The sequence below is a fragment of the Condylostylus longicornis genome, unplaced genomic scaffold, assembly GCF_029603195.1.
Source record: "Condylostylus longicornis isolate FDR11 unplaced genomic scaffold, ASM2960319v2 ptg000171l, whole genome shotgun sequence".
In the NCBI taxonomy this organism is placed as follows: domain Eukaryota; kingdom Metazoa; phylum Arthropoda; class Insecta; order Diptera; family Dolichopodidae; genus Condylostylus; species Condylostylus longicornis.
In genome coordinates this window covers 191,303-217,234 of record NW_026578139.1, presented here as the reverse complement: position 1 = coordinate 217,234, position 25,932 = coordinate 191,303, and the positions used below count along the sequence as shown (strand labels likewise).

The 25,932-nt window shown below is 29.4% G+C and overlaps 1 protein-coding gene across 1 annotated transcript in view; it reads left to right on the top strand.

Moving 5' to 3' along the window:
• LOC129616280 (solute carrier family 12 member 7) overlaps positions 1 to 25,932 on the top strand; it is a gene marked incomplete at its 5' end in the record, with an annotated part of 277,715 nt that overhangs the window by 186,140 nt on the left and 65,643 nt on the right. The window contains 7 exons of the mRNA XM_055531859.1: positions 4,481 to 4,610; positions 7,806 to 7,927; positions 8,014 to 8,096; positions 15,501 to 15,630; positions 15,690 to 15,846; positions 15,909 to 16,421; positions 24,496 to 24,858. Of these exons, the coding sequence (XP_055387834.1) occupies positions 4,481 to 4,610; positions 7,806 to 7,927; positions 8,014 to 8,096; positions 15,501 to 15,630; positions 15,690 to 15,846; positions 15,909 to 16,421; positions 24,496 to 24,858 (1,498 nt within the window). The remainder of the gene's footprint in view (positions 1 to 4,480; positions 4,611 to 7,805; positions 7,928 to 8,013; positions 8,097 to 15,500; positions 15,631 to 15,689; positions 15,847 to 15,908; positions 16,422 to 24,495; positions 24,859 to 25,932) is intronic.

Sequence of the window (25,932 nt, the reverse complement as noted above, 5' to 3'; positions counted from 1 at the left end):
AAAAACAATTATTTTAGTAGAGTACAGTTTGGCCTTTTGCAGGGTAAATCTACCGAGGAGGCTCTTCATAAATTCTGTTGCTAAATATGCGAAACTTTGAATTTTAGTCCGTCATTTCTATAATGTGATTGCACCTAAAATTTATAACAGGTTTTCAAAAACTGTCATTACTGTGTTGTCGATGTTTTTCAAACGTATTGGGTGCAGTTTGATGCAGTTTTATTTTGATGATATAGGAAATTAGTTTAAAATAACAACTTAAATTAAATGTTGTCCAACTACGACTCTTAATACCTAGAAATGGATTTTAGTTTAACTATAAATGAATTATAGTTTTTCTTTTCTTGTTCTGTTTGAATCTTTATGGATTGATTGATTAGATTTTGCTTTTTCATTAGCAAACAAATTATTGTATTTTTACCGACCGTATTGTGTAAACAATAGGTAGGTTATGTGATGGCAACAAATTTTGCATATCGAGTTTTCGGTGGGAACGTACTTCTCCATAGTAGGGAAGTGTAAATAAACTATTTTTAGCAACCTGTCGGTCTGTCCGTCTGTCGGTCTGTCAGTCTGTGTGTGCACGCGTGTATCTCAAGTTCGGCTGAACCGATTTTGATGAAATTTTATATGTAAGTTTGTTTCCACCATGGCACGGATCGATCAACTTTTGGTATATATCAGGAATCGGGAACTGCACTTTTTAGCGGGCCTGTTTTACGTTTTTGAACATTTTAAAGAAAATATTCAACCGATTTACTTGAAATTTTATATATAAGCTCAGCTCGACCGTCCGCAAAAATTCGTAAGTTTTGAAAGAAATCAGGCATCGGCAACTAGACGTTTACTACGGGCCAAATATACATTTTTGTGTATATAAAGAGAAGTAATCAACCGATTTCATTGAAATTTAATATATGAACTTCTTGTATTAAAGCAATGAACATATAAATTTTTTGGAAAGGTCAGGGCTCGAAAACGGATTTGCGGGCCGATTTTACATTTTTCTCCATTTTGAAGAAAGTATTCAACCGATTTACTTGAAATTTCATATATAAGCTTTGCTCGATCATACGCAAAAATTCCTAACTTTTGGAAGAAATCAGGTATCAGCAACTGGGCGTTTACTACGGGCCAAATATACATTTTTGTGTATATAAAGAGAAATAATCAACCGATTTCATTGAAATTTAATATATGAATTCCTGGTATTAAAACAATGAACATGTAAATTTTTTGGAAAGATCAGGCATCGGCAACTAGACGTTTACTACGGGCCAAACATACACTTTTGTGTATATAAAGAGAAATAATCAACCGATTTCAATGAAATTTAATATATGAATTCCTCATATTAAAGCAATGAACATATAACTTTTTTGGAAAGATTAGGGCTCGAGAACTGATTTGCGGGCCGATTTTACATTTTTCACCATATCCACAGAACAAATTGGTGGAATTTCTTGAAATTTGATATTGGAGTTCTGGTTGTTACCCAAACTAACTGGCGAGCATTTCAGGGAATTCGGGTAGCACAAAGCGAAACTCTACTAAGAGCCAAATTTACATTTTTCTAAGTATGTTAACTATAAGCTTACTAATGTCCTAAAAATTGGAAAGAAGTATTTAACAGACATTTTTATAATATTCTGTAACACTTTCATTTAACTAGACAATACACAATGCGGTCGGTTATGTGCTGACCACATCAGATTTTTTTATTTTTGATATTTATTAATTGAAATATTCTTTACTACTACATCCCTACATTTGTTCGCTACATTTACCTATACAATAGGGCGATTTTAACTATTTCATTTTGTGTATAGCAATTGTAATCTTTCTCATGTAAATACTTGTAAATATTATACATATGTGAATTGAAATAAAGATGAATCAAAATGTGAAATTGGAATAGTGCATTTCTGGCCCATATCCACTTTTTCACTTCAAAATTTTGCAGCTTGTATGATGTGGACCAAAATTTTTGCGGATATAGGGCATATAATTACCGTTTAAAAAAAAATTCGAGAATCTACGTATATATCGAAATTTCAATAATTTAAAACAAATATCATAAAAATAAAGAATAAAACAAGAGTTAAAAGTATTTTTTATAGAAAAATTTATGCTTTTCCGAAATAGCAATCAAAAATGTTTTTTAAATGTATTAAAAGAAGAATCCATTTTATTCCCTTTTATTTTACATACATAAAAATCACCCTTTTTCAAGGCTGATTTTTCCCTCTTACAACATTAATAGATTTTTCTTACCAGCCGAGAAATTATGTTTTATTAAGAAGAAATAAATTTTTTTGAAGAAAATAATACCCATGAATAATTTAAAATGGCTTTAAGATTTAGATTCTAAGATTTACAGACTGTCGAAGAATGCAGGAAGAAATTTATATGTCTGGTGTTATTTTGACAGAAGCGGTATTAAATCTTTTAAGTTATCAGTTTTTTCTTTGGAAATAAATTGCTGAGGCAATCTAGAAACAGGATTAAAGAAGAAATTTTTAGTTGTTTCCAAACAATTTGTTCCTACTTTTTATCTGAAATTTCATGTGCACATAGATCTTTACTAGAAACTTATTTTCGTAGAAGTAAATTTTTACCTATCTCCCCCCATCTAAAGTTATAGACCCCAAAGACTTAAATATGCCATTTTCTACCTTTTCTACCGAGGCACAGCACAAGCAAATTTTAAAAAATAAAATGGCTGCTAAAATGAAACGTTATGTAAGCCAATTTCTTTTAGAATTTTTGTTAATTTTTTTTCATTCATTCATTTTGGATAATTTTTTTTCTAAACCGTACGTTTCGGCAGTCTGAAATTTAAGAAGCTTATATATATTGATAAATAGTTTACTTCATTAGAAAAATTTTTTTCTAATAAAGTAAACTATTCGCTTCTCAAGTTATCGCCAAAACTAAATATATAACTATTTTTCTTAACTCAAGTAATTATCCCTCCAGTTCGAGCATTACGTTGTGGTCTTTTCAAATTTTGTGTTTTATTTTAAAGATTGCTTACATTGCTCATCCTAAACGAATGCAATTTTTGAAATGTATTCGTAATTGAATGAAAGTAATTTTAATATTGTAATACATAGCTAGATTGCAGTATTTTTACTTTTTGAAGGGAAAAGTGCTACATAACAAACCTCTGGTTTGACCCAACTTTATTTAGACAAGCTACAAGTTTTGTAAAATAAATCTAAAGAACGAATTGTTTATGGATGTTATTTTCAAAAAAAATTATTTTATTTTAATAAAATTTAATTTCTCAGCTGGTACGGAAAAGCTTTTGAAGTTACTTACCTTCAATGGTATAATATTTAACTTAAGCTTTTCGTTCAATTTATTATTAAAATATTTAATTATCTAAAAAAATATTTAAAACTTCATCTAAATCTAAAATATTTAAGAATTTTGTACACAGACACATCTGTAACACCTCTATAACACAAAATTAAGCATATTTAATTTTTCCCACATATTATGCCGATAAATAGGTTCCTATTCAAAATTATATGGATATGGGTCAATTTGGTATTATTATATATTACGTATTAAGTTCAAGGATGTGGATTATTTTACGATTAGAAATTTTTTTGGAAAAATGTGAGGAATTTTTATCCAAAGATTACTCAAAGATAAAGAGAATCTAAGTTTCTAAGATAATGGATCTAAGTTTCGGTTCTATAATTCAGTAACCAAACGTTATAGGGAAAAACGGGCTACATTTTATGAAACGGCGTCTGCCAAAACCGACAAAGGTGTTGCTTACTCCAAAAATCTCAAAATGTTAAATGGATTACAGCATTGGACCAACGACATTTTAAGTGATAAAGTAATATCCGTGACGATTGTACTACCGTCTCGAAGCTTTCAATGAATTTACATTGTAAAAACAAACTGCATTGATACATTTTGGAACACATATTTTACAATATTAATGCATACTTGATTTCAATTTAAAGTTCTGTGCAAATGTTAATTTTTAGCAAACGTTACCACTTCATTAAAAACACAGCGTTTTAGGAAAAAAACTTAATAACTAGCACTTTATTGCTAAAAATATATGCTAGTTAATTTAATTGGTTATTTCTAGCAACATTTATATGACATATTGATACCCGATTTACTTTTATATTTGTGTACAATGTCAAGAGCTTTTACTAAACTTTTTGGAATGTAATACATTGTAAAGTTTACGTTGTAAGCGCATTATTGAAGTCACGGTATGTTATAATGATTGCACACGTACTCGGTATGTTATATGATGATGAAAATTGCACACGTACATATGAATGCTTTTAAGATTGGTTTATTCCGAATTAAAATTTTCTGATATTATACGATAGATTTAATTAAGTACCAATTTTATATTTTATTATGTATGTGCAAAACAGAAATTTATGTTTTATTAAAAATTATTAATAAATGAATAAAATAATTTCTTTTTATTTTTAAGGACTAATTGTATTTTTGGGAGTAAAATTTGTCAACAAATTTGCAACCGTTGCACTTGCTTGTGTGATACTATCCATAGTAGCTGTTTATGTTGGTATTTTCGATAATTATTATGGAAACGATAAGCTTTTGTAAGTACAAAACATTATTGCAATGAATTCTTATTATAATTTTTGTGTTCATATATTAAGCAAAAATTACGTTACAAACCTATACATTAAAAAAAATAAACTCCCAATACTAAACTTAAACTCTTGTTAAATTCTTCTGAAATCTAATGCTATTCTTGTTAAATCTCTAAGTAAAATTCAATGCTTCTAAAGCAGTCCTTTTGACTTAATGAGATTTTTAAAAATATTGTAGATTAACAGATGATGAGTAGAACAAATAACAATTATCTTTACATGCTTTGCGTGTTTAACGCGGGTGACAGAAATCTTTTTGTTATGTCAAAGTATGTAACAAACGAGTTTTTTGACCTCCTATTTGTAAGGATGGGTTTGTTCGGAATCATCAAATAAAAGTTTTACGATTTTGTCAAAATGGAAAAAAATAAAATTTAAATTTTAAAACAATGTATCCTATTTTTTAAATACTTATACATTGTATTATTTTACATTTGAAAACTTAAAAATATTGATGCTTGGTATTATTTCATTCCAATGTGTCTGATGCGTCGCAGATGCAATTCCGAAGATACCCGATGTAAAAAAGGAAACATTAAGTACTCTCCAATTTGTGAAAGTACGCAGTCAATTTGAAAATAATTTGAAGGAATACCTATTCAGTATCTTTAAATAATATTATCCAAATTAAAATATTTTTATAATGTTCAAAGAGACAAAACCGAAATAAAAAAAAACAACAATGATGAATGCCCAGTTTTAGCTCCAAACTTACTTTATATGTGTGCTTTCTTAAATAAAAACACCTTATTCGTTTAAAATAATAAATATAAAAATAAATAAAAACGTAATATTGTGTAAAGTTATTTACACACGCGAACCTTTCATGTACGTTTCAACACGTGGTTCATTTACTATTATATTATGTATATATTTATCATTTATTATTTATATGGTTTTTTCATAACAAATAAATGTTATGTTCCTAGCAGTTTGCTTTAGTATGATATACGTACATATATTTTATTTTTATATATTATTCTATTCTTCTAATATAATCAGAACTGTCGTTGGATTTTTTGGATGGAGAGTCGAAATATTCAAACAAAAAAGGGAGCCTTCAAAAAAAATGGAACCGGTTTCTGTATTTCATACAAAAACAATTTATTAACTGAGAAATAATTAGATATCGTTATTGAATTCCAAAAAACCTCTTGTAATAATTGCGCAAATTTTTCATTGCTAAGAGCCATTCCCTAATAGAGAAACGTCTAAGAGAAACGTCTAGGCTAAGAGAAACGTCTGGTGCCTGCAAAATTCTTGTAGAATTTGGGATAAAGTGCTATTAATAATAATAAACACAAAGATGGCTCGTAAAAGGGCTTTAAACCAGCTATTTCCAGGAGTAGAATTATGTCCAAAAGGGTGTAGTTTGGATGCATCAGTTATAAGTTGCTTCACTGTATGTAAAACGTTCTCTTTAGTTTTTGGCAAACCTTATTTTTGTGAAATCACTCTAATCCACTGTGCATCCTTTTTTAGAAATCTTTTTATTTTTGATTTCTGAAATTTCTCTTTGTAAAACTTCATCAGAACAGCTTTTCTTAGTTTTAGGCTTTTTCATTTGGAGTAGAAAATACTAAATACTAAAAATTATATAGAAAACAATATTTTCACAAAATTTATTTAAAATTTGAACTTTATTTTTCAAGAAAACATTTTTTAGCTTTAAAAACAATAAAAACAAGAAAAAAATAGAGTTGACCTTGTCAACTCTGTGATACCCGTACGAATTTGTGAAAGATGCCATAGCGGAATATAGGCAGACTATGACTTTAAGTTGCCGTATTACCATATTAATTTATGCAAAATTTCAGTACCGTGATTTTCAAAATACTGTGTGTGCCAAACTACTATTGAAGTTGTATGGCTGCTACCAGAAAGAGCCAAGAAATTTTAACGGCTTTTATCAAACACATTGTTCCTACTAATATATTTGCTTGGATAATATTTCTATATTGTAGCTTTTATAGCTTCTGAGATATAAACAAATAACTTTTGAAGTTGTATGGCAGGTACCAGAAGGAACCTAGTAATTTCAACGAATTTTTTGAGACATATTGGCCCTACTAATATATTCGTTTGTGTAAAATTTCAATACCACAGCTTTTATAGTTTCTTAGATGTAGCTAAATAAATTTTTAAGTTGTATGGCAGCTACTCGAACCGGTGTACCGATCACGTCCAATTTAAATAAGGTTCTGGCACTTACCACAGTAAATTATTTGTGAAAATTTGGTGAACTTACCTCAATTAGTTTTGGAGTTATCCTTGGGATGGAGGGACGGACGGACAGGCAAAGCTAAATCAACTTAGAATTTGACGCTGATCAAAAACATACACTTAAGTCTATATCTAAGACCGTTATTTCTTAGCGTTACAAACGGTAAGACAAATTTAGTATACCCTTCGAACATACGTTCGTACGGGTATAAATATAAGGTTTTCCTGCGATTGCGAGAATTTCTCTCGCTGAACAACGAGTTTCGCAAACTAGCAAAGCAAATTATGAAAAGACGGTACTTGCTGCGAAATTTGAAGCATCCGCCGTTGACTTTACATCACCGTTGTTTGTTTTTAAAATCTAAACACTTTAAAGTTGGATAATTCGTGCAGCGTAATTTTAAAGACCTAATTTTGGTTGTTAATATCAATTTTCGTAAAAATTAAATTTCATAATAATTAAATAATTAGTCATGGGTTTAGCTGCGACAGCATAAAACTTTTTTAAATGTTAAAATTCTTGCATTTTTGAAAATATGTTGTAAAATGGTATGATATGTTTAATTGAGGATCTTTACTAATCTTTTCAAAATATGCTTGTGTTTTTTTTTTTGGGAATGGAAAAATCTTTAATATTTGTACATGTCGCAAAGAGTTGATAATTGACACCTAGCGAATTACCCTGTGTTTAATAAAATATGACAGCTAATTACACAATGGCAACAATGAATGTTCAAGTATATAAGACTTGAGGAAATTCTATTTGTTTTCCAAATGAAATAGAAAGTGAGGAAATCGCGTTTAGCAAATTTCAAGACATGAACTTATGTAAAAATTTTTCAAAAGTACATGTCTTGAAATTTTTGCTAATATTAAGTTTAACTCTTTAATTTAATTTAATATGTTTTTTTGTTTCAGTATGTGCACACTTGGAACAAGATTAATAAAAGATGTACCAATCGATAACTGCACAAAAGAAGAAGGCGGGGTGTTACATAATCTATTTTGTGATAAGGGCAAATGTGACGAATATTACCAAGGCAAGCATTTTATTTTGTTTTGATAAATACAGTTCAAAAAAACTTAATGACTAATCTTTTAAAACTAAACTCTTTTGTACTTTTAGCAAATAACGCAACTATAGTGAGGGGGATTAAAGGTTTGGCCAGTGGCACATTCTATAAAAATATATGGCCATCTTTTATTGAAGTAAGTTGATCTTAAACTTTTATAATGTTTTTTCTAATATTAAATTATATTTTAAAATGTTGGAGCTTAAAAATGTTGAAAACTTAGAATTACAAAAGGAAATTTCAATTTTTAACTTAAACCTTGGAAAAATTTAACACTGTTTATTTATAAAATAGATAAAGTTTTCAAAAGAGAGAAGATTAGGAGGGGTTGTTGAAAAAGGTTCACCTCGTTATTCTACTCAAGGTTACCACTTCTGGATTCTGAGCAAATATGTTTACTTCTTTTGATTTATTTGATTACGCGGTACCCTTTTTTTATACTGGTTCGTTCCTCTTTCCTATTTTGACATTTCAATTTTAACCTGAAAAAACATTTGTATGCGTTTTTTATGTAAATGGAAAAGGTGATTTCCCTATAAAATTGGCTTTTCTTAAATTTTTTAATAGAAAACCTTAAAATTTAGGTTTTCCAAAATTTTTTGGAAGAAAGTTTATCTCAGCGTTTCCCAAGTGATGTATATAGACCCACAGGGGCACATGAGAACTTGCTGCGAAAGTGAAAAAAATTTTGGTGATCTATCAAATAAAAATGGGGATCTACGAAAAGCAAGTGATATATTATATAAATATATAAGATTGAATTTATTTTTGTTTAATTTTGCCCATGTAAGAATTACTTTACTTTTATTTAAATTTAACAATTAAATTATTTTATTATATAACTTAATTAATTAAATATAATGAATTTAATAAAAAATGAGAAAAAATAGAGTTGACCGTGTCAACTCTGCGATACACATACGAATTTGTTACTATATGTGCGAGTAAATATTCAAATTTCAGTACTGGGTTTTCAATATTTTGTAAGATATGGCCAAACTACTATTGAAGTTGTACGCAGCTGCTGCAAGGAGTCAACAAAGTTCAAAGATTACGCATAACCGTAATAGTAACACATGTGCTTTTACGAAATTTCTATATTATAATTTCTATAAATTCTGACATAACGCTAAATAACTTTCGGAGTTGTATGACAGCTACCAGAAGGACCTAAGCACTTTCAACGGCTTTTGTCAAACAAATATGCCCTACTAAAGTATTTGCTTGCGTGAAATTTCAATTCAACAGTTTTTATAGTTTCTGAGATGTAGCCAAATAATTTTTTAAGTTGTATTGCAGCTACCAGAATGAGCCAAGCATCAACGACTTTTATCAAGCACAATTGTAAGGCAGGTACCCGAACCAGTACCAAGGTCATAACTAATTTAAATAGGGTTCTGGCAATTACTATAATAAATCATTTGTGAAAGTTTGATAATCTTAGCTCAATTAATTTTTGAATTAGCGTTGGGGCGACGGATGGATGTACAGACAAAGTTAAACCGACTCAGAATTCGACGCTGATCGGAAACATATACTTGAGTCTACATCTTAGACCATTATTTCTTAATATTACAAACAGTAAGGCAAACTTGGTATACCCTTCGAACATACGTTCGAACAGGTATAATATTAATTTATTTAAATAAGTTTTTTGTTTGACTTTCTCACATCATAGGTACCTTGCTACTCTGTCAAAGAAAGTGGCGCAGGAGAGGAGATCTATCAGAAATTGGAAAACACGTCAAGGGGTCTGCGAGAGAGAAAATGTTTGGGAACCTCTGGTTCACCCTACAGTAATATTATTACATATTTGAATTAAAAAATGTGTTTTTTTTTCCAAAATTCTACCGAAATTTTTTCATATACTCTCTTATAGCATAATAAAAGATTCTCAAAAATTTCTAATAAGAACTGAAAATAAAATTGGTAAAATTTCGGATTTTAAAATTTTTAGGCTGTAAACATTTTTGAAAACTAATATTTCATAAAAAAAAGCTATGTTGTAACACAGTTAATTGTAATTTTTTTAAAAATAAATTTTTAAGTATCTTACAAAACAAGCTGTGTCTAGGCTTGTATTTTATAAGCCTTCGTTTAGTTTATTATTTCTTTGTTTAGAGCTACTTTTAAGAATAGCAATAGTAAGAAAACTTTTTTGTTTAATTTGACTTCAAAATTTGATTTTTGTTATAAATTAACGGTTTTCAGTCGAAGTTTTTTTTTCATATTGTGTTCTACATTTTTACAAAATTTGGTTATCCTACGATTATTTTAACCGAAGTTATTACAAAACTTACAGAAAACATACATTTGTAAATAAAAATGATAGCTTTGTAAAAATTAAAAAATCGCCTAAATTGGGGTAAAAACAAAAAACTTCTTATTTAGATTTTGAGACAAACCGCAGAATTAGTGACAATTTATAAATATCGATTTAGTGTGTGAATTTTTATAGCCGCCCAGTTATGTAGAGTCAAAATTAGTTTAGTTCACAAAAGTACAACATTTAAGCCCAATTGGATTAAGAGATTACTCTAGATACAATTCTACTTCATATGTGCAGGTTCTTGAGCATGTCTAGTTTATTTGTTATAAAACCTGTATATAAGAATACATTACACTCACGCTTATTTTCGTTAAACAATTTACTTACATTGGGGTTTACCAGACCCCAATTTGGAAAATTCATTTTATTCAAATACTATCAAAAAAAACAAAAATTACTTCAAAATTCATTAAATTGAATTAAATAACAAAAATTCATGATTTATCAGAGCAAATTAGTACTCTGTGTAAATTTCAAATGTACAATTTGCTAGAGAAGAAAGTTTTCTTATCGTCTTTCCTGGAAAAAAAGCAAATTTGATAAAAAAGTTTTTATTCCTTTTATAAGTTTCCAATATAAAAAAAAAATAACAAAAAAACAATTAAATCTAAATCTCTTACACATTACTCACACGTGGGCGTCTCAGACCCCAAAACGCCTTTAGGAATATTTTTTGAATATTTTCAAAACTTTTTCTTAGATAACTTCAAACTGACGAGTAGGTTAATAATAAAAGAATCTTATCGTAGACTAATAGTAAAAGTACAATTTACATATATCTCTCGAATTGTTTACACTAACTTTGAAAAAGAAATTAATAAATTAAATCCTGGGTTCTACTGAACCATAGTGTGAGAATCGCGGGTTAAGTTTTCAATGCTTTAACTATAATGTGGTCGGGATCGGTATATTATATTATTTTACAAAACACACAATAAACTAAAATAGCCTGTAAAGTATACAAAAAAGTTTATAAATTATACTTAAAAAAAGTAAAAAGTGAGTATTCCAATGCTTTCTAAATGTTTGATTATATATGTATTTAGAATGATCGAATGACTAAAACTATAGTCAAATCAAAGACGTTAATAATGTCATTATTTCTAGGAAGTCACCAGTACTCATTTTTTTCACGAAGTATTTCGATTTGTTGTCTCTGTTACTGTTTTTTTGTATAAATTCATATTCTTTTTTTTACGTAAAGAGTTTAATATTTCAAAAAATCTCAGGATGTTATACATATTTTTTAAAAAGCTTCTCATTTAATTTCTACTGAACGAAAAAAAAAGAAAGGTAGGAAGAAAAAAAAATGAAAAAATTTTTCATGCCCTTCTCCATGGTAGGGAAGCGTAAATAAACTACTTTTAGCAACCTGTCGGTCTGTCGATTTTGGAGGGGTGGAGGGCGAAGGTGCAGATATATTCGTTTTCCAGCTACAGCCTGTTGAAAAAAAAGAGATACCGGACTTTCATGCTTATAAATGAACGCTTATAACTTCGGGACCATACAACATAGAGTGATCATTGGGTGCCCGTTTTACAGGCGACGATTGATTGTTCTTTATTTTTGGTCTACAATTTATTTGATTTGAGCCATAGTTTTCGAGATAAAGCTCGTCAAAGTCGGTATATTTGTTTTTTTCTATAATTTATCTATAATTTATTCCCTATAACAATTTTCTCTATCTGTTTTAGCAGTAAAACGTGTTAAATGTAAAAATATGGGAAAAATGTATTTGTCACACATGGTAGTTGTAATCATATTTAAATAAAACTTTAAAAACGACACCAAATTTCATTAATTTCTTAAAGCATTTTTTTCTTTTTAAATAAATTTTAGTATTATTTTTTGAAAATAGACCTTTGTATTATAGTAAACAAGTCGTGCGTGTTTGTATTGCAAGCCTTGCAATTATTATGTTTGTACTTTTAAAATTGTGTTTCATTCTGTGTGAGATATTTTAAGTTTCCCTTTTTTCTTCAAAAGCGACCCCTTAATAAATATATAGATATGCTTTTTTCCTAATATTTTATAAGATAAAACTTAAAATAAGTAATGCTCTTAAAAATAATTACGAAAAAGTACATGATTTAACAAATAATTAGTTCCTTTGAGATCTAATAAGTTTTGAGTAATTTATTTTAGAACCTCGCTTTGAGTTATGCCGCATTAAATTGCAAAATAGCTTTGACAATAAGCACTTTAAGCGATAAATTACCGTATGCGCAGAAAATAATTCGCTACTAAAATCCATGCATGTATGTATTTGGATTTTATAATATATGTGTGAATAAAACGAGTAATATCAATATATTGATAATTTTATTTTTTATAAAATCAAATTAAAAAATATGATGTGATCAGCACATAACCGACCGCAATGTGTATTGTCTAGTTAAGTGAAAATGTTACAGAATATTATAAAAATGTGTTCTTTCCAATTTTTCGAACATTAGCAAGCTTATAGTTAACATACCTAAAAAAATGTAAATTTGGCTGTTACAAGCTTTGTGCTACCCGAATTCCCTGAAATGCTCGCCAGTCGTTTCGGTAACAACCAGAACTCAAATATCAAATTTCAAGAAATTCCATCAATTCGTTCCGTAGATATGGTGAAAAATGTAAAATCGGCCCGCAGATCAGTTTTCGAGCCTTGATCTTTCCAAAAAATTTATATATTCATTGTTTTAATACGAAGAACTTATCTTGAGGCTGGGATTTTGCTTCCCTATCCTATTGAGAAATCCGTCCCTGGAGAGATTGATGGCTATTTCGTCCTTAGTCACGTAGGTGGCGCAACCATATTGTTTAGACATGCTGTTGCCATCAATTAGCACTATGTTACAATCGTCCCAAGGCTTTATCTTCCTGAAGACACTGGTTATCCACTACTTGGTGTTTTAATTATGGTATGTGACGGATGTCCATGCATTCCTATGCAACATTGCAGTGCAGAAAGGCGCCGACCTTTCTCCTACTGCCTTGAGAAAGAGTTTCTCCTCTGCGTCAGTCACCTACTGACGATTGAGCACCTACTGTAGTAGTATTGACGTTGTTATTGTAATAGTCGTCCCTAATATTGTTGTTGTTAGTGGTTATTTTTGTTGTTGTTCTTTTTTTCACCTTCCATTTTGTTCCCACGTGTAGCGCTTGTTTAAGCTTGAGAGCTGGCATCCAGAGTCCGCATATTAAGCTCCAACTCAACCACGCAGTCATTGGCATACGCTGTTCCACCTTGACTTGAGGCGCTCGTCGTTAGCTTACGTATATATGTAGAGCTGAAACTTACAAAACAAGGGATCCGCCACGAGAAATGACCTCTAGACGAATGTAACTTTGATCGTTTTAATCACTCCTTTATCCTCCGCCATTATCGGGGAACACCACAAGGAGGTGACAATGTGATTTTGGGCCCACTTATCTCTTACAATTATCAGTGTTCAATTTTAACTTTTTTTTTGGTGTAGAACTCCGAAGTACGAAGTTATAACATATTAGTATGATTGAAGTTGAAAACAGAACAAGGACGATTTTTCTTCTTATGGCGAAATGTAAAAATTCATATAGAATGTATATATTAACGGGACTAAATTAAAGCGAAATTAGCGCCGCGGAATTTGCCGTTGGCGCTTAAGTAACTTAAAATTCCATTTATTGACATAATCTGTTTCCACGTGTGTGCGGTTTTATATGCAAAACACTAAATACTTAATTTTTCCGTTTCGCTATTGTTCTGAAAAAACAGTGGAAATCGTATGTCGTTGTTTTTCAGCATTTTGGTGCGTTTTTATGCTTACATAATATATAGAACAGTATTTGCATATAAACTTTGCAATTTTGTTTTAAAATTTTAGTTAATATTCATTTAAAAATTATTAATCATTGATTGATTACTGCTTGTATATGGATGTTGAATTTCAATGTTAACAGTTTTAAAACATCAATTTTTTTTAAGTCGAATAACAAAAAGATAACAGAAAAACAAGCTTAATTCCTTTTGAAGAAGCCTAATATTCTAAAGCATATTGATTTATTTAGTTTCTTTAAATTCAAGGATTTCACCTGTGATATAGGAACTTGTGGTAAAAGTTTTGGTAACTTTTTAAGATGCTATATATATACAATGTATTTTTATTTTTTAAATTAATTATTTTTTTAAAGTATGTATACGTATAGTAACGGTTAAATAATTAAAACATTGTAATATAGTAACATTGAAAAACGATTAAATAATTAGAAAAAAAATTACTTAAAAAATTCAACTTTCGATTGCATTCATACCGGAATATTTATTTTAAATAAAATAAATCCTTAAGATTAAATTATAATTCAAAATTTTTATTTTTTTTTATTATTATTTTTTTTTGTAATTCAAAACTTATTTTGTTAACATTTTTCTTATTAAAAATGTTCCCACAAAATTCGCAAACGCATCAGCGATTTTTGTCGAGGAAATTAAAAGCAGTAACAATTAGCGTTGTCAAAAGACTTTGCCAAAAGACGAATTGAACAGAGTTTGCATTGTGAATCATGTTTAACAGTTTTAGACCAAAACCTCTCTTGTTATCGTCTAATTTGAAATAGCTGCAAATAATCTATCGTGTCGAGTCTTGAGTTGCAGTTCCACATGCTGGCATATAAAAAACTGCTCCAAGGAAGGATGGTACCAGCCTAGACCAACTCATAGTAGAATGCACAACCTAATTGAGTTGCAATAAATCAAAAAGTAGATAAAAATATTTATTATAACTATATTCACTTACAATAACTGAAACTTTTAAAAATTTATATATTTTGATTGAGACAAAGTGAAAACCCGTCCGTTCTTATTGAGGATTGAGAATTGATTTGTACATTAATATTAAAATTTACAAAATGTAGTAGACTACTATTTAAAAATGCCAATATGAAATGTAAGCCTGATTTTAATCACATTTGGCGGAAAATGTTTTTATACTTGTCCTATATAGCTTTTAAGAAAGTGTGTTTGTTTGTTGTTTCGAAAACAAACAAACAAAAAAAAAATTGGCTGATGAAAAGTTCACAGTTTGGCGTTCATAATTCTAACACCAAAGATTGATTATTTGAACACAATCCAAGCTCTGGCATAATTTTGCAAAATTCTAGACACTTCGTATTCTTAAGATTATGCAATTCAATCCTTAAAATTAACAGTTTTTCTTTAAATTTTTGTATATTTCTCTTTCTCAGGAAGGAAAATATATCGCTTACGGTGGAAACACGATTGAAGCTGAAGCAACAAAACCATATAGTTACGTGATAAACGATATAACTACAACGTTTACTATACTTATCGGCATTTTTTTCCCTTCTGTTACAGGTAAGCTTAAACATGTCATTTTATGTGTTAGACTTGAAATATATTGTATTTCTGTATAGGTATTATGGCTGGTTCAAATAGGTCTGGGGATTTAGCTGATGCTCAGAAAAGTATTCCCGTGGGAACTATATGCGCTATTTTGACAACAAGTACAGTTTATTTGTCCTGTGTAATGTTATTTGCCGGAACGGTTGATAATCTTCTTTTAAGAGACAAGTGAGTATTGAAACTGATATAATTCATGGTTGATAATCTTTATATTTTTATTTGTGACATAGATTTGGTCAGTCTATTGGAGGAAGATTGGTAGTAGCAAATATTGCATGGCCAAACCAGTGGGTCATTTTAATCGGTTCGTTCCTTTCAACACTAGGCGCTGGTCTACAAAGTTTGACCGGAGCTCCACGGTTATTGCAAGCTATTGCGAAGGATGGAATAATTCCATTTTTAGAGCCGTTTGCCGTTTCATCGAAACGAGGTGAGCCAACACGAGCTTTATTTTTGACAATTTGTATATGTCAATGCGGTATTTTACTCGGAAATGTCGACCTTCTTGCTCCTTTATTATCAATGTTTTTCTTAATGTGCTACGGTTTTGTAAACTTGGCATGCGCTGTACAAACTCTGCTTCGAACACCGAATTGGAGGCCACGTTTTAAGTTTTATCATTGGTCACTGTCTTTAATCGGTCTAACGCTGTGTATATCTGTAATGTTTATGACGTCATGGTATTTTGCATTGATTGCGATGGGGTTAGCAATAGTGGTTTATAAATACATAGAATATCGTGGGTAAGTTATGGTTAATCATTGTAAGTATTTTTAATTAAATTATTTTTATTTTATTCTATCAGTTTTGTATATTGATCATAATTATTTACCAGCTTTGTTATTTACCATACTATAAATCGATTAACGAACGCTTCTTGCGTTATTAATTTTCGAATGAGTTTTTTTTCTTTATTACTTCTCAAATTTTTGATTAAAAATAGTAAAATTATATACACTAACTATATAAAAGTACGTTGTAAGATTTGCCTAGAGCTAAAAAAAACTTTAATACCCCCATTATTGTTACAGACCTTCAAAACTTTACTTTATTTTTTTTTGTAAAAAGTTGACATAATTATAGGAAATTATCTGGCCCAACGGTAAGCAAATTCCACTGTTACAAAAAATCTTTCAAAATTCTAATAATGTGTTTTTTTTTAATTAAATGAATCTTTTTTTTGTTATAGTGCATTTTTTTTTGATATTTCTAATTTTTTTATTAAATAAAACCAAAGATTTTAACAACAAGATAAATTTCTGTTTGTAAAAATCAATTCTGGGATACCTTTCTTTTCTCATTTTTCAATAATTTTTTTTTTGCTTCCATTTATTATTTAAAATCTTATATCTTAATAAAAATTGTATTTTTTTATGTAAATATGTTATGTAGGTTATAAACAAAGTGAATTTAAATTTTTTTTTTTAAAAACAATTGTTTTATGTATTTAATTTTTTTGGTTTTACCAGTAATTTATTATTCTTGTTTGTAAGAACATGAATCGTTGTATTTAATCGTTTTTATTTGCCAAACATCCCAAATCCTCATGAACATTTTATTAAATGAAAGTGTTACAATATGTTATAAAAATGTCTGTTAAATACTTCTTTCTAATTTTTAGGACATTAGTAAGCTTATAGTTAACATACCTAGAAAAATGTAAATTTGGCTCTTAGTAGAGTTTCGTTTTGTGCTACTCGAATTCCCTGAAATACTCTCCAGTTAGTTTCGGTAACAACAAGAACTCAAATATCAAATTTCAAGAAATTCCATCAATTCGTTCCGTAGATATGGTGAAAAATGTAAAATCGGCCCTCAGATCAGTTTTCGAGCCCTGATCTTTCCAAAAAATTTACATGTTCATTGTTTTAGTCCGAGGAATTCAAATATTAAATTTCAATGAAATCGGTTGATTATTTCTCTTTATATACACAAAAGTGTATGTTTGACCCGTAGTAAACGTCTAGTTGCCGATGCCTGTTCTTTCCAAAAAATTTACATTTCATCATTTTAATACGAGGAATTCAAATATTAAATTTCAATGAAATTGGTTGATTATTTCTCTTTATATACACAAAAATGTATATTTGGCCCGTAGTAAACGTCCAGTTGCTGATGCCTGATTTGTTCCAAAAGCAAGAAGTTTTCATGGACAGTCGAGCAAAGCTCATATATGAAATTTCGAGTAAATCGGTTGAATATTTTCTTCAAAATGTTCAAAAATGTAAAATCGGCCCGCAAATCAGTTTTCGAGCCCTGATCTTTCCAAAAAATTTACATGTTCATTGTTTTAATACGAGGAATTCAAATATTAAATTTCAATGAAATCGGTTGATTATTTCTCTTTATATACGCAAAAGTGTATATTTGGCCCGTAGTAAACGTCTAGTTGCCGATGCCTGATTTCTTCCAAAATATAGGAATTTTCGCGAACGGTCGAGCTGAGCTTATATATAAAATTTCAAGTAAATCGGTTGAATAATTTCAAAATGTTCAAAAGTGTAAAACAGGCCCGCTAAAAAGAGCAGTTCCCGAGGCCTGATATATACCAAAAGTTGATCGATCCGTGCCATGGTGGAAATAAACTTACACATAAAATTTCATCAAAATCAGTTCAGCCGAACTTGAGATAGCCGCGTGCACACACAGACCGACAGACCGACAGGTTGCTAAAAATAGTTTATTTACACTTCCCTACTATGGAGAAGTACGTTCCCACCGAAAACTCGATATGCAAAATTTGTTGCCATCACATAACCTACCTATTGTATACACAATATGGTGGGTAAAAAACAACACAAACTTTTGTTTGTTTCTTTTTCGCACAAGAAATAATTTTATTGAAATATAGTAGCAGTAATGGCTTTAGCAAGTCCCAATGCTCACAGAGAAACTTGAAAGCACGACCTTATTTTATATAGGTTTTTTTTAAATCGAAATGGCTATTTTTTGAGAAGAAATATTAAAATTAATTCACACTTATTATAAAGCAGGTAAAACTTAGAAAATATATTTGAAAAATCAAAAAAATATATTAATATTTTCATTGATAATTATTTTAAAATTAAAAAAAAAGCGGAAAAACAACAAGCGCAACCTTCGTCTTCAACGTTTTATATGTTACTGAAAGCATTTCATTATTTTTAAGTGAACAGTTTTTTTTTCTCATAGGGTAAGTTAACTCAAGATATGGGAAGTAACTGTGGTGTCAAGTTGAAAATATAATTAATGAAAGATAATTATTAAATATTGATATAAATACACAGTAAAGAAAAAATTTGAAGAGGGGATTAGAAAATAATATCTAAAATACAATCAAATATTATTTGTTAAATACAAATTTTATATAAACTTCAAAATTTTACCTCAATTTTTATTTGAAGAAATATTAAAAACTTACTATCATTTATATCAATTACCTAGGAAAAAAAATATTTAAAATGGTTGGAAAAAACAATCATATATTTTTATGACCGGATTTGAATATTTTTTTATTTTTGAAATAAATGCTATTTTACCAAATGACTCAAAAATTCCGACAGTAAAATAACAGGTATTTTAAAATTTTTGGTTCTTTATGTAATATTCTTTCCGTTTAGAATTTAGATAGGTCATACATACACAAGCAGGGACATTTTATAAATAGATTGCTCTTGTCTACCTGGTAATAAAATATGAAAAAAGAGCACAGCAAAATTTTTGAAGCACTCAATATAACAAGTTTGAAATAGTTATAAAATAATTATTTAAAAAAAAAATTTATTGGAAGTAGGTACATACATATCTATTTTTAATAACTTAAAAAATAACCGAAATTATTTGAAACAATTTTATAAGTAACGTATAAGTAACCGAAATGAGATAATTCAAATTGTTGAAATGTGTCAACCTATATTACTTTTAATAACATTTTTGTTAGCCGACACTACTCAACTTACCTTATTGGAAAATACAAAATGTGCATAAAAAATCATACATCCTTCCTCATTCACATTTGAAACCATACTGGAATATGAATTTGAAATTTTTTTTCATTTTTTCTTTCCTCCTACCTTTCTTTCTTTTTCGTGCAATAGAATTTAAATGGGAACCTTTTTAAAAAATGTGTATAATATCCTGAGATTTTTTAAAATATTAATCTCTTTTTTGCGTAAAAAAAAGAAAAAAATAATAAAAAATATGACACAATCAGTGGCATTTAAAGAAAAAACCAGCAACGAAGCCAAAAATTCGTAATATTTCGTAAAAAAAATTGAGTATTGGGAATTGTTAGATATAAAGACATTATCAAAAACTAATAAAGCTATAAATATAAAATTTTGTATACATGTGTCCAATTATATCCTACACATGCTCTAAAAATTATAATGGGATAGCTACACCGGTTCGGGTGGCTGCCATACAACTCCAACAGCAAATTTTTTATATTCGGAAAAATAATAAAGTCAGATTCATGAAACTTGGCAGTCATGTGTCCAATTAAAGGTCAGACATATTTCTGAAGTTTTGATGGAATTGCTTGACAGGTTCGGGTATTTGCCATACAGCTCCAAAAGCTTATTTTGAATATTTGGAAAAATAATAAAGTCAGATTCATGAGCTTTGGCAGTTGTGTGTCGAGTTATAGGTCAGATATATTTCTGAAGTTTTAGTGGAATTGCTTAACAGGTTCGAGTAGCTCCCATACAAGTCTAAAAGCTTATTTTAAATATTTGGAAAAATAATAAAGTCAGATTCATGAGCTTTGGCAGTCGTGTGTCCAATTATAGGTCAGATATATTTCTGAAGTTTTGATGGAATTGCTTAACAGGTTCGAGTAGCTCCCATACAAGTCTAAAAGCTTATTTTAAATATTTGGAAAAATAATAAAGTCAGATTCATGAGCTTTGGCAGTTGTGTGTCGAGTTATAGGTCAGATATATTTCTGAAGTTTTGGTGGAATTGCTTAACAGGTTTGAGTAGCTCCCATACAAGTCTAAAAGCTTATTCTTAATATTTAGAAAAATAATAAAGTCAGATTCTTGAAACTTGGTAGTCGGTGAAGTTTCTATAGACTGATATCACAGGTTCGAGTAATTGCTATACAAAAACGAAAGGTGCACGGTATAATTCAATCGGTTTATACCGAGTGAAACGTTTTTATTTGTTTTAATTTAATATCGGGTTATTTATTTCTAAAATCATAAATTTCAAAAATCGAAAGTTTAGAGAAAACAAATTATTTTAATATATTTTTTAAAATTTTTTGACTTTTGTTACTTACTTCCTTTTTTTCTAATTTCAAATTATCTAATTTTAATTTTCTAATTTTGAAATATGTAACGCTAAAAGTCAAAAATTTCTTAAACATTTTCAATGGTTAAGTAAGTAAAATAGTAACTTGAAAGATTAACTTTTGTTTTTCTTTTTAACTGAGTACTTTGAATAATTTTTTCTTTTTTTGGCTGAATCGAACTGAATAAGTTTAAGGTTATTAGACTACTGTGCTACCTACTGCGCTTTAAGTTAACATGCTACTTAACGCCTTGAATTAATAAAGCCATTTTTATTTTATTCGTATTTTGCGTTACTCTTCGAAACTATTTGGATTTGCATTATGTTACATTATATATCTTATATACATATATCTATTATGTATTACCCAATTATCCCTGGCTTCCATATTGTAAAAACTTCCTGTTTGGTTTATGAAATAAGCGAACCGGTTTGGGTGTCAACACAAAGTTTAATCAGTTTTCAGTTTTAAAATATTAAAATTTATGATGAAAAGAAATATTTGTGTATTTTAAATATCTCATTTTTCATTTCCGGAAAGAGATAAGTTATTTTCGGAAGAAAATATACAGCTTTTAAATTAAAATAGCTTATTTTATATTTCACGATAAAGACATATTAATATTTTCTATTAACTTTTAGTTTTTAATTTAAAAATGACAACCAAAAATGAGGGCATAATTGACCTGATTAAACTAAACTTAATTTTCGTATTAAATTTAAATAAATTTAATACGAATGACCCTAGCGCTTTCAATGGTAATCTTTAAATAAAATTCCTTAAATATTATAACTTACGTCACACACTTTTAGATTGGTAAACATTCTAAAAGTTCAGTAAAAATTTTTCAAGCTCCGAAAATTTTTAATCGAATTTTTTTTTGTTTTTTACGCTTTGATTAAACCTGTTACTGAAAGTTTGAGCTTTAAGAAAATATTAATCTGAGAAATCTATTTTTATATATATTTTTTACGTATTTTGGATTCAAAAAAGAAAAATGTGGCATATGCCACTCTGCTTCTAAGCCCCTTATATAGTTGACCTTGTCACCTCTGTGATAGCCCTAAGAATAAGTGTACATATTGTAGTTAGCAACCAGAGCTCAAATATCCCATTTCAAAAAATTCCATGAATTCGAAAAATATGTAAAGTTGGCCCCCAGTTTGGTTTCCGAGCACTGATCGTTCCAAAAAATTTGCACACACCGGCACTTGTTTAAAAATAATTTATTTACGTTTCCCTACTACGAAGAAGTGCGATTCCACCGAAATCTCACTTATTGTATACAATGCTGATATGATCAGCACATAACCGACCAATATGTGTATTGTCTAGTTTGGTGAAAGTGTTAGAAAAGATTATGTAAATGCCCTTTGAACACTTCCTTTGAATTTTTAGGGCGCTCATAAACTTTTAGTTTAAATACCTAGAAAAGTATGGATTAGGTTCTTTCGTGGAATTTCGTTTTGTGCCAGTTGAATTCCCAAAAAAGCTCCAAGTTTTAATTTAATCGAAATTTCTCCATACAACTGCAGAGCAGATGGATGACATAATCAAAGGAACAAGTTAAAGGCAGAAAAATTAAAAAATTTTTCTCCTCGAACTGGAAATACCGAATTTCAAGAAATTCCATCAATCCGTTTCGAAGATATGGTAAAAAGAGTAATCCCAAGCGCTGATCTTTCCAAAAAATTCACAGGTTCATTATTTTAACACGCCGAATTAAACTATTAAACAATTATTTTCAAGGATATCGGTTGAAAGTTTTTTTTTTTATATATAAAAGTATGTGAAATAGGCCCTCTAAAATGTTTAGTTTCCGAGGTCTGTTACATTACAAAAGTTGATTAATTCTTGCCATTGCCAAATAAACTCACGTATGAAAAAATATCATCAAAATAAGTTTAGCAAAACTTGAGATATACGCGTACACACAGGCCGACAGATTGACTATTGTATGCGATGTGGTTGCATGTATTCTCATTTACGAGTATCATATTAAGTATATTATAAGAATTGAGAATGTGATTTTTTTTCCGTTTTCCTCTTTTGTCCTGACTAGAATTTTGTGCATTACGTATCAGGATTGGCGCAACGTTACGTTAGTAGCAAAAGTGCTACTTGTTAATTTAAAAGTGCTCCTTAATTCTCGGAGCCTCTCCTTTTTGACTATTTTCAAATGATGCTGATGAATTAAATATCCTTTCAATTTCTTTTTCTTACATGTTTAAATTTATTTATCCTTTTTCACTTTGTTTTTTATACAAGCACAAGATTATATATTTGTATAATCCTTAGTTTTTTAACATTTCATTTTTATTTTTAATACTATACTATGTGATTTCAAAACATATACATATATATGTGAAAAGATTATAATTAATGTATTCAAAGTAAATCTCATATTATGGCGCTTCCAAATCATATTGTACAACGCGCCTGTCTTACACAGTCTGCTATACTTAAAATTTCAAAAAGGAGAAAAATTATTTGAGATTGACGAGTTGTGAACATGGTTTCCATACGAAACTATGTCTATTCATGAAGGCCTATATAATGGTACCCTTCGACATACGTTCGTACGGGTATAAAAATTGAAAAAAGCGTCAACGTGAGTTAATAAGGAAGCAATTGCATACAATAAGAGAGGCTATGTGATGGCAAAAAACTTCGTATATCAAGTTTTCGGTAGGAACATACTTCTCCATAGTAGGCAAGTGTAAATATACTGTTTTTAGAGAGGTTTCAGTCAGTCGTGCTGTCTTTGTGTGCACGCGTATATCTCAAGGTTGGCTTAACCAATTTTGATGAAATTTTATATGTAAGTTTATTTCGACTATGCCACGGATTGATCAACTTTATGGATGTATCAGACCTCGAGAACTAGACGTTTTTGCGTGCCAATTTTACATTTTTGCGTATATAAGGAGAATTAATTAACCAATTTTGTTGAAATTTAATATATAAAATTGGAATACTAAAACAAAGAATCTGTAAATTTTTTTGAAAGATCAGGGCTCGGAAATCAAATTGGGGACGTAAACGTAAAACAATGGAACGGATTGATTAACTTTTGGGACATATCAGGCCTCGGGAACTGCACTTTTTAGCGGGCCGGTTTTACATTTTTGACCATTTTGAAGAAAATATTCAACCGATTTACTTGAAATTTCATGTATAAGTTTCGCTTGACCGTCCGCAAAACTTCCTAACTTTTGGAAGAAATCACATGTCAGCAACTGGGCGTTTACTACGGGCCAAATATACATTTTTGCGTATATAAAGAAAAATAATCAACCGATTTCATTGAAATTTAATATTTAAATTCTTCGTATTAAAACATTGAATTAGAAGATTCGAAACCTGATCTGCGGGACGATTTTACATTTTTCACTATATCTAATTTCACTAATTTTTGTTTCAAATAATTTTGTATTTATTGCTCCTAAGCCAGGAAAGATACGACAAAAATATATTTTAATTTATAAATTACTACAATATATTTCTACAATATAAAAAATTTAATTTTTTTCTAAACACAGAGCAGAAAAAGAGTGGGGTGACGGTATTCGGGGGATGGCGTTAACAGCCGCACGGTATGCACTACTGAGACTGGAAGAAGGGCCCCCACATACAAAAAATTGGCGGCCCCAAATCTTAGTATTAAGCAAATTAAATGATAACAACTTACCAAAGTATCGAAAAATATTTTCATTTGCTGCCCAGCTCAAAGCTGGAAAAGGCTTAACAATATGCGTTTCGGTATTAGTGGGAACATGTGCGAAAATAATCGCAAGGTCTGCCGAATCGAAAGCTACTTTGCATAAATATATGACTGACGAGCGAGTTAAAGGATTTTGCGATGTTCTGGTAGCTGAACACGTTGGTGATGGATTGTCTGCTGTGTAAGTAACAGAAAATTAATTTTACTGCTATAATATTAAATGATAATCACTTATTATAAGGTTCGATGTTTACAATCGGACAAGGCCAAGTGACCATAGCAAATGTCTTTGTATATGTAGAAGAAAAAAGTTCAAAAAAATTTAAACCCAAGAAGTTTGCAAATATAAGGACAAACATTCAGTTTTGTCAAAAAAGATTATAATTTTTTTTTTAAATTTATATATACAAATTTGATAAACTGAATCTAACATTTCATCGGCGTGCTTTGTTTTTAGTAAATAAATTTTCAACATCAATCAATCATCAATTTATAATATTAGCCCTCCAACGATCTCCAACGCTTGCAGAAGAAATAAGATCTCCAACGCTTACAGAAGAAAAAGCAACATACGGAAAAAGATAAAAAGAAAACAAAAAAAATATATATTTTCAATTCTGTACATATTATAATGTATTCAAAGCGTACAAAATGTATACCAATTTTCTGCCAAACTTATTCATTTTCGTTTAATTTTCATATTCTCATAAGTTGAATGAGCTGCATCAACGATTACATGCGTATATAGTATAATTATTCTTCATACTCATTATTGTAATGTATAGTTATACCTATACTATACGCAGTGGTTTTCTGCAAACTAACTTTAATTGACAGAGAAATTAGTGCATGAATCATGAAGAGACTAGAGTGAAAAAGTTTTGCTATTTTTTTTATTGTTATAAATTTTTTAAACATTCTTATAAACATTATGTAAATAAAGTAAGTAAAACAACGCGGTAGATAATATTCAATACCATATTACCATTCGTTTTCTCCACAAATGAAGTTTTTTGTCAACTCTTTCCTACACACCGTTTGAATGTGTGCTTTAAGTACGTATTGAGCAACAACTGGTACAATTATCATGTTCATTTTACTATTTTTTTGGTATACATAATTTTTTCGAAGTACGATTTTATAACATGTGGGAAAATTTAAGTTGCAAATAGAACAAGAGCGATTTTCCGCGGCGAAATTTCAAAATTCATATACATACAATAATATGCATAATATATAAATTGGACTGTCTGGA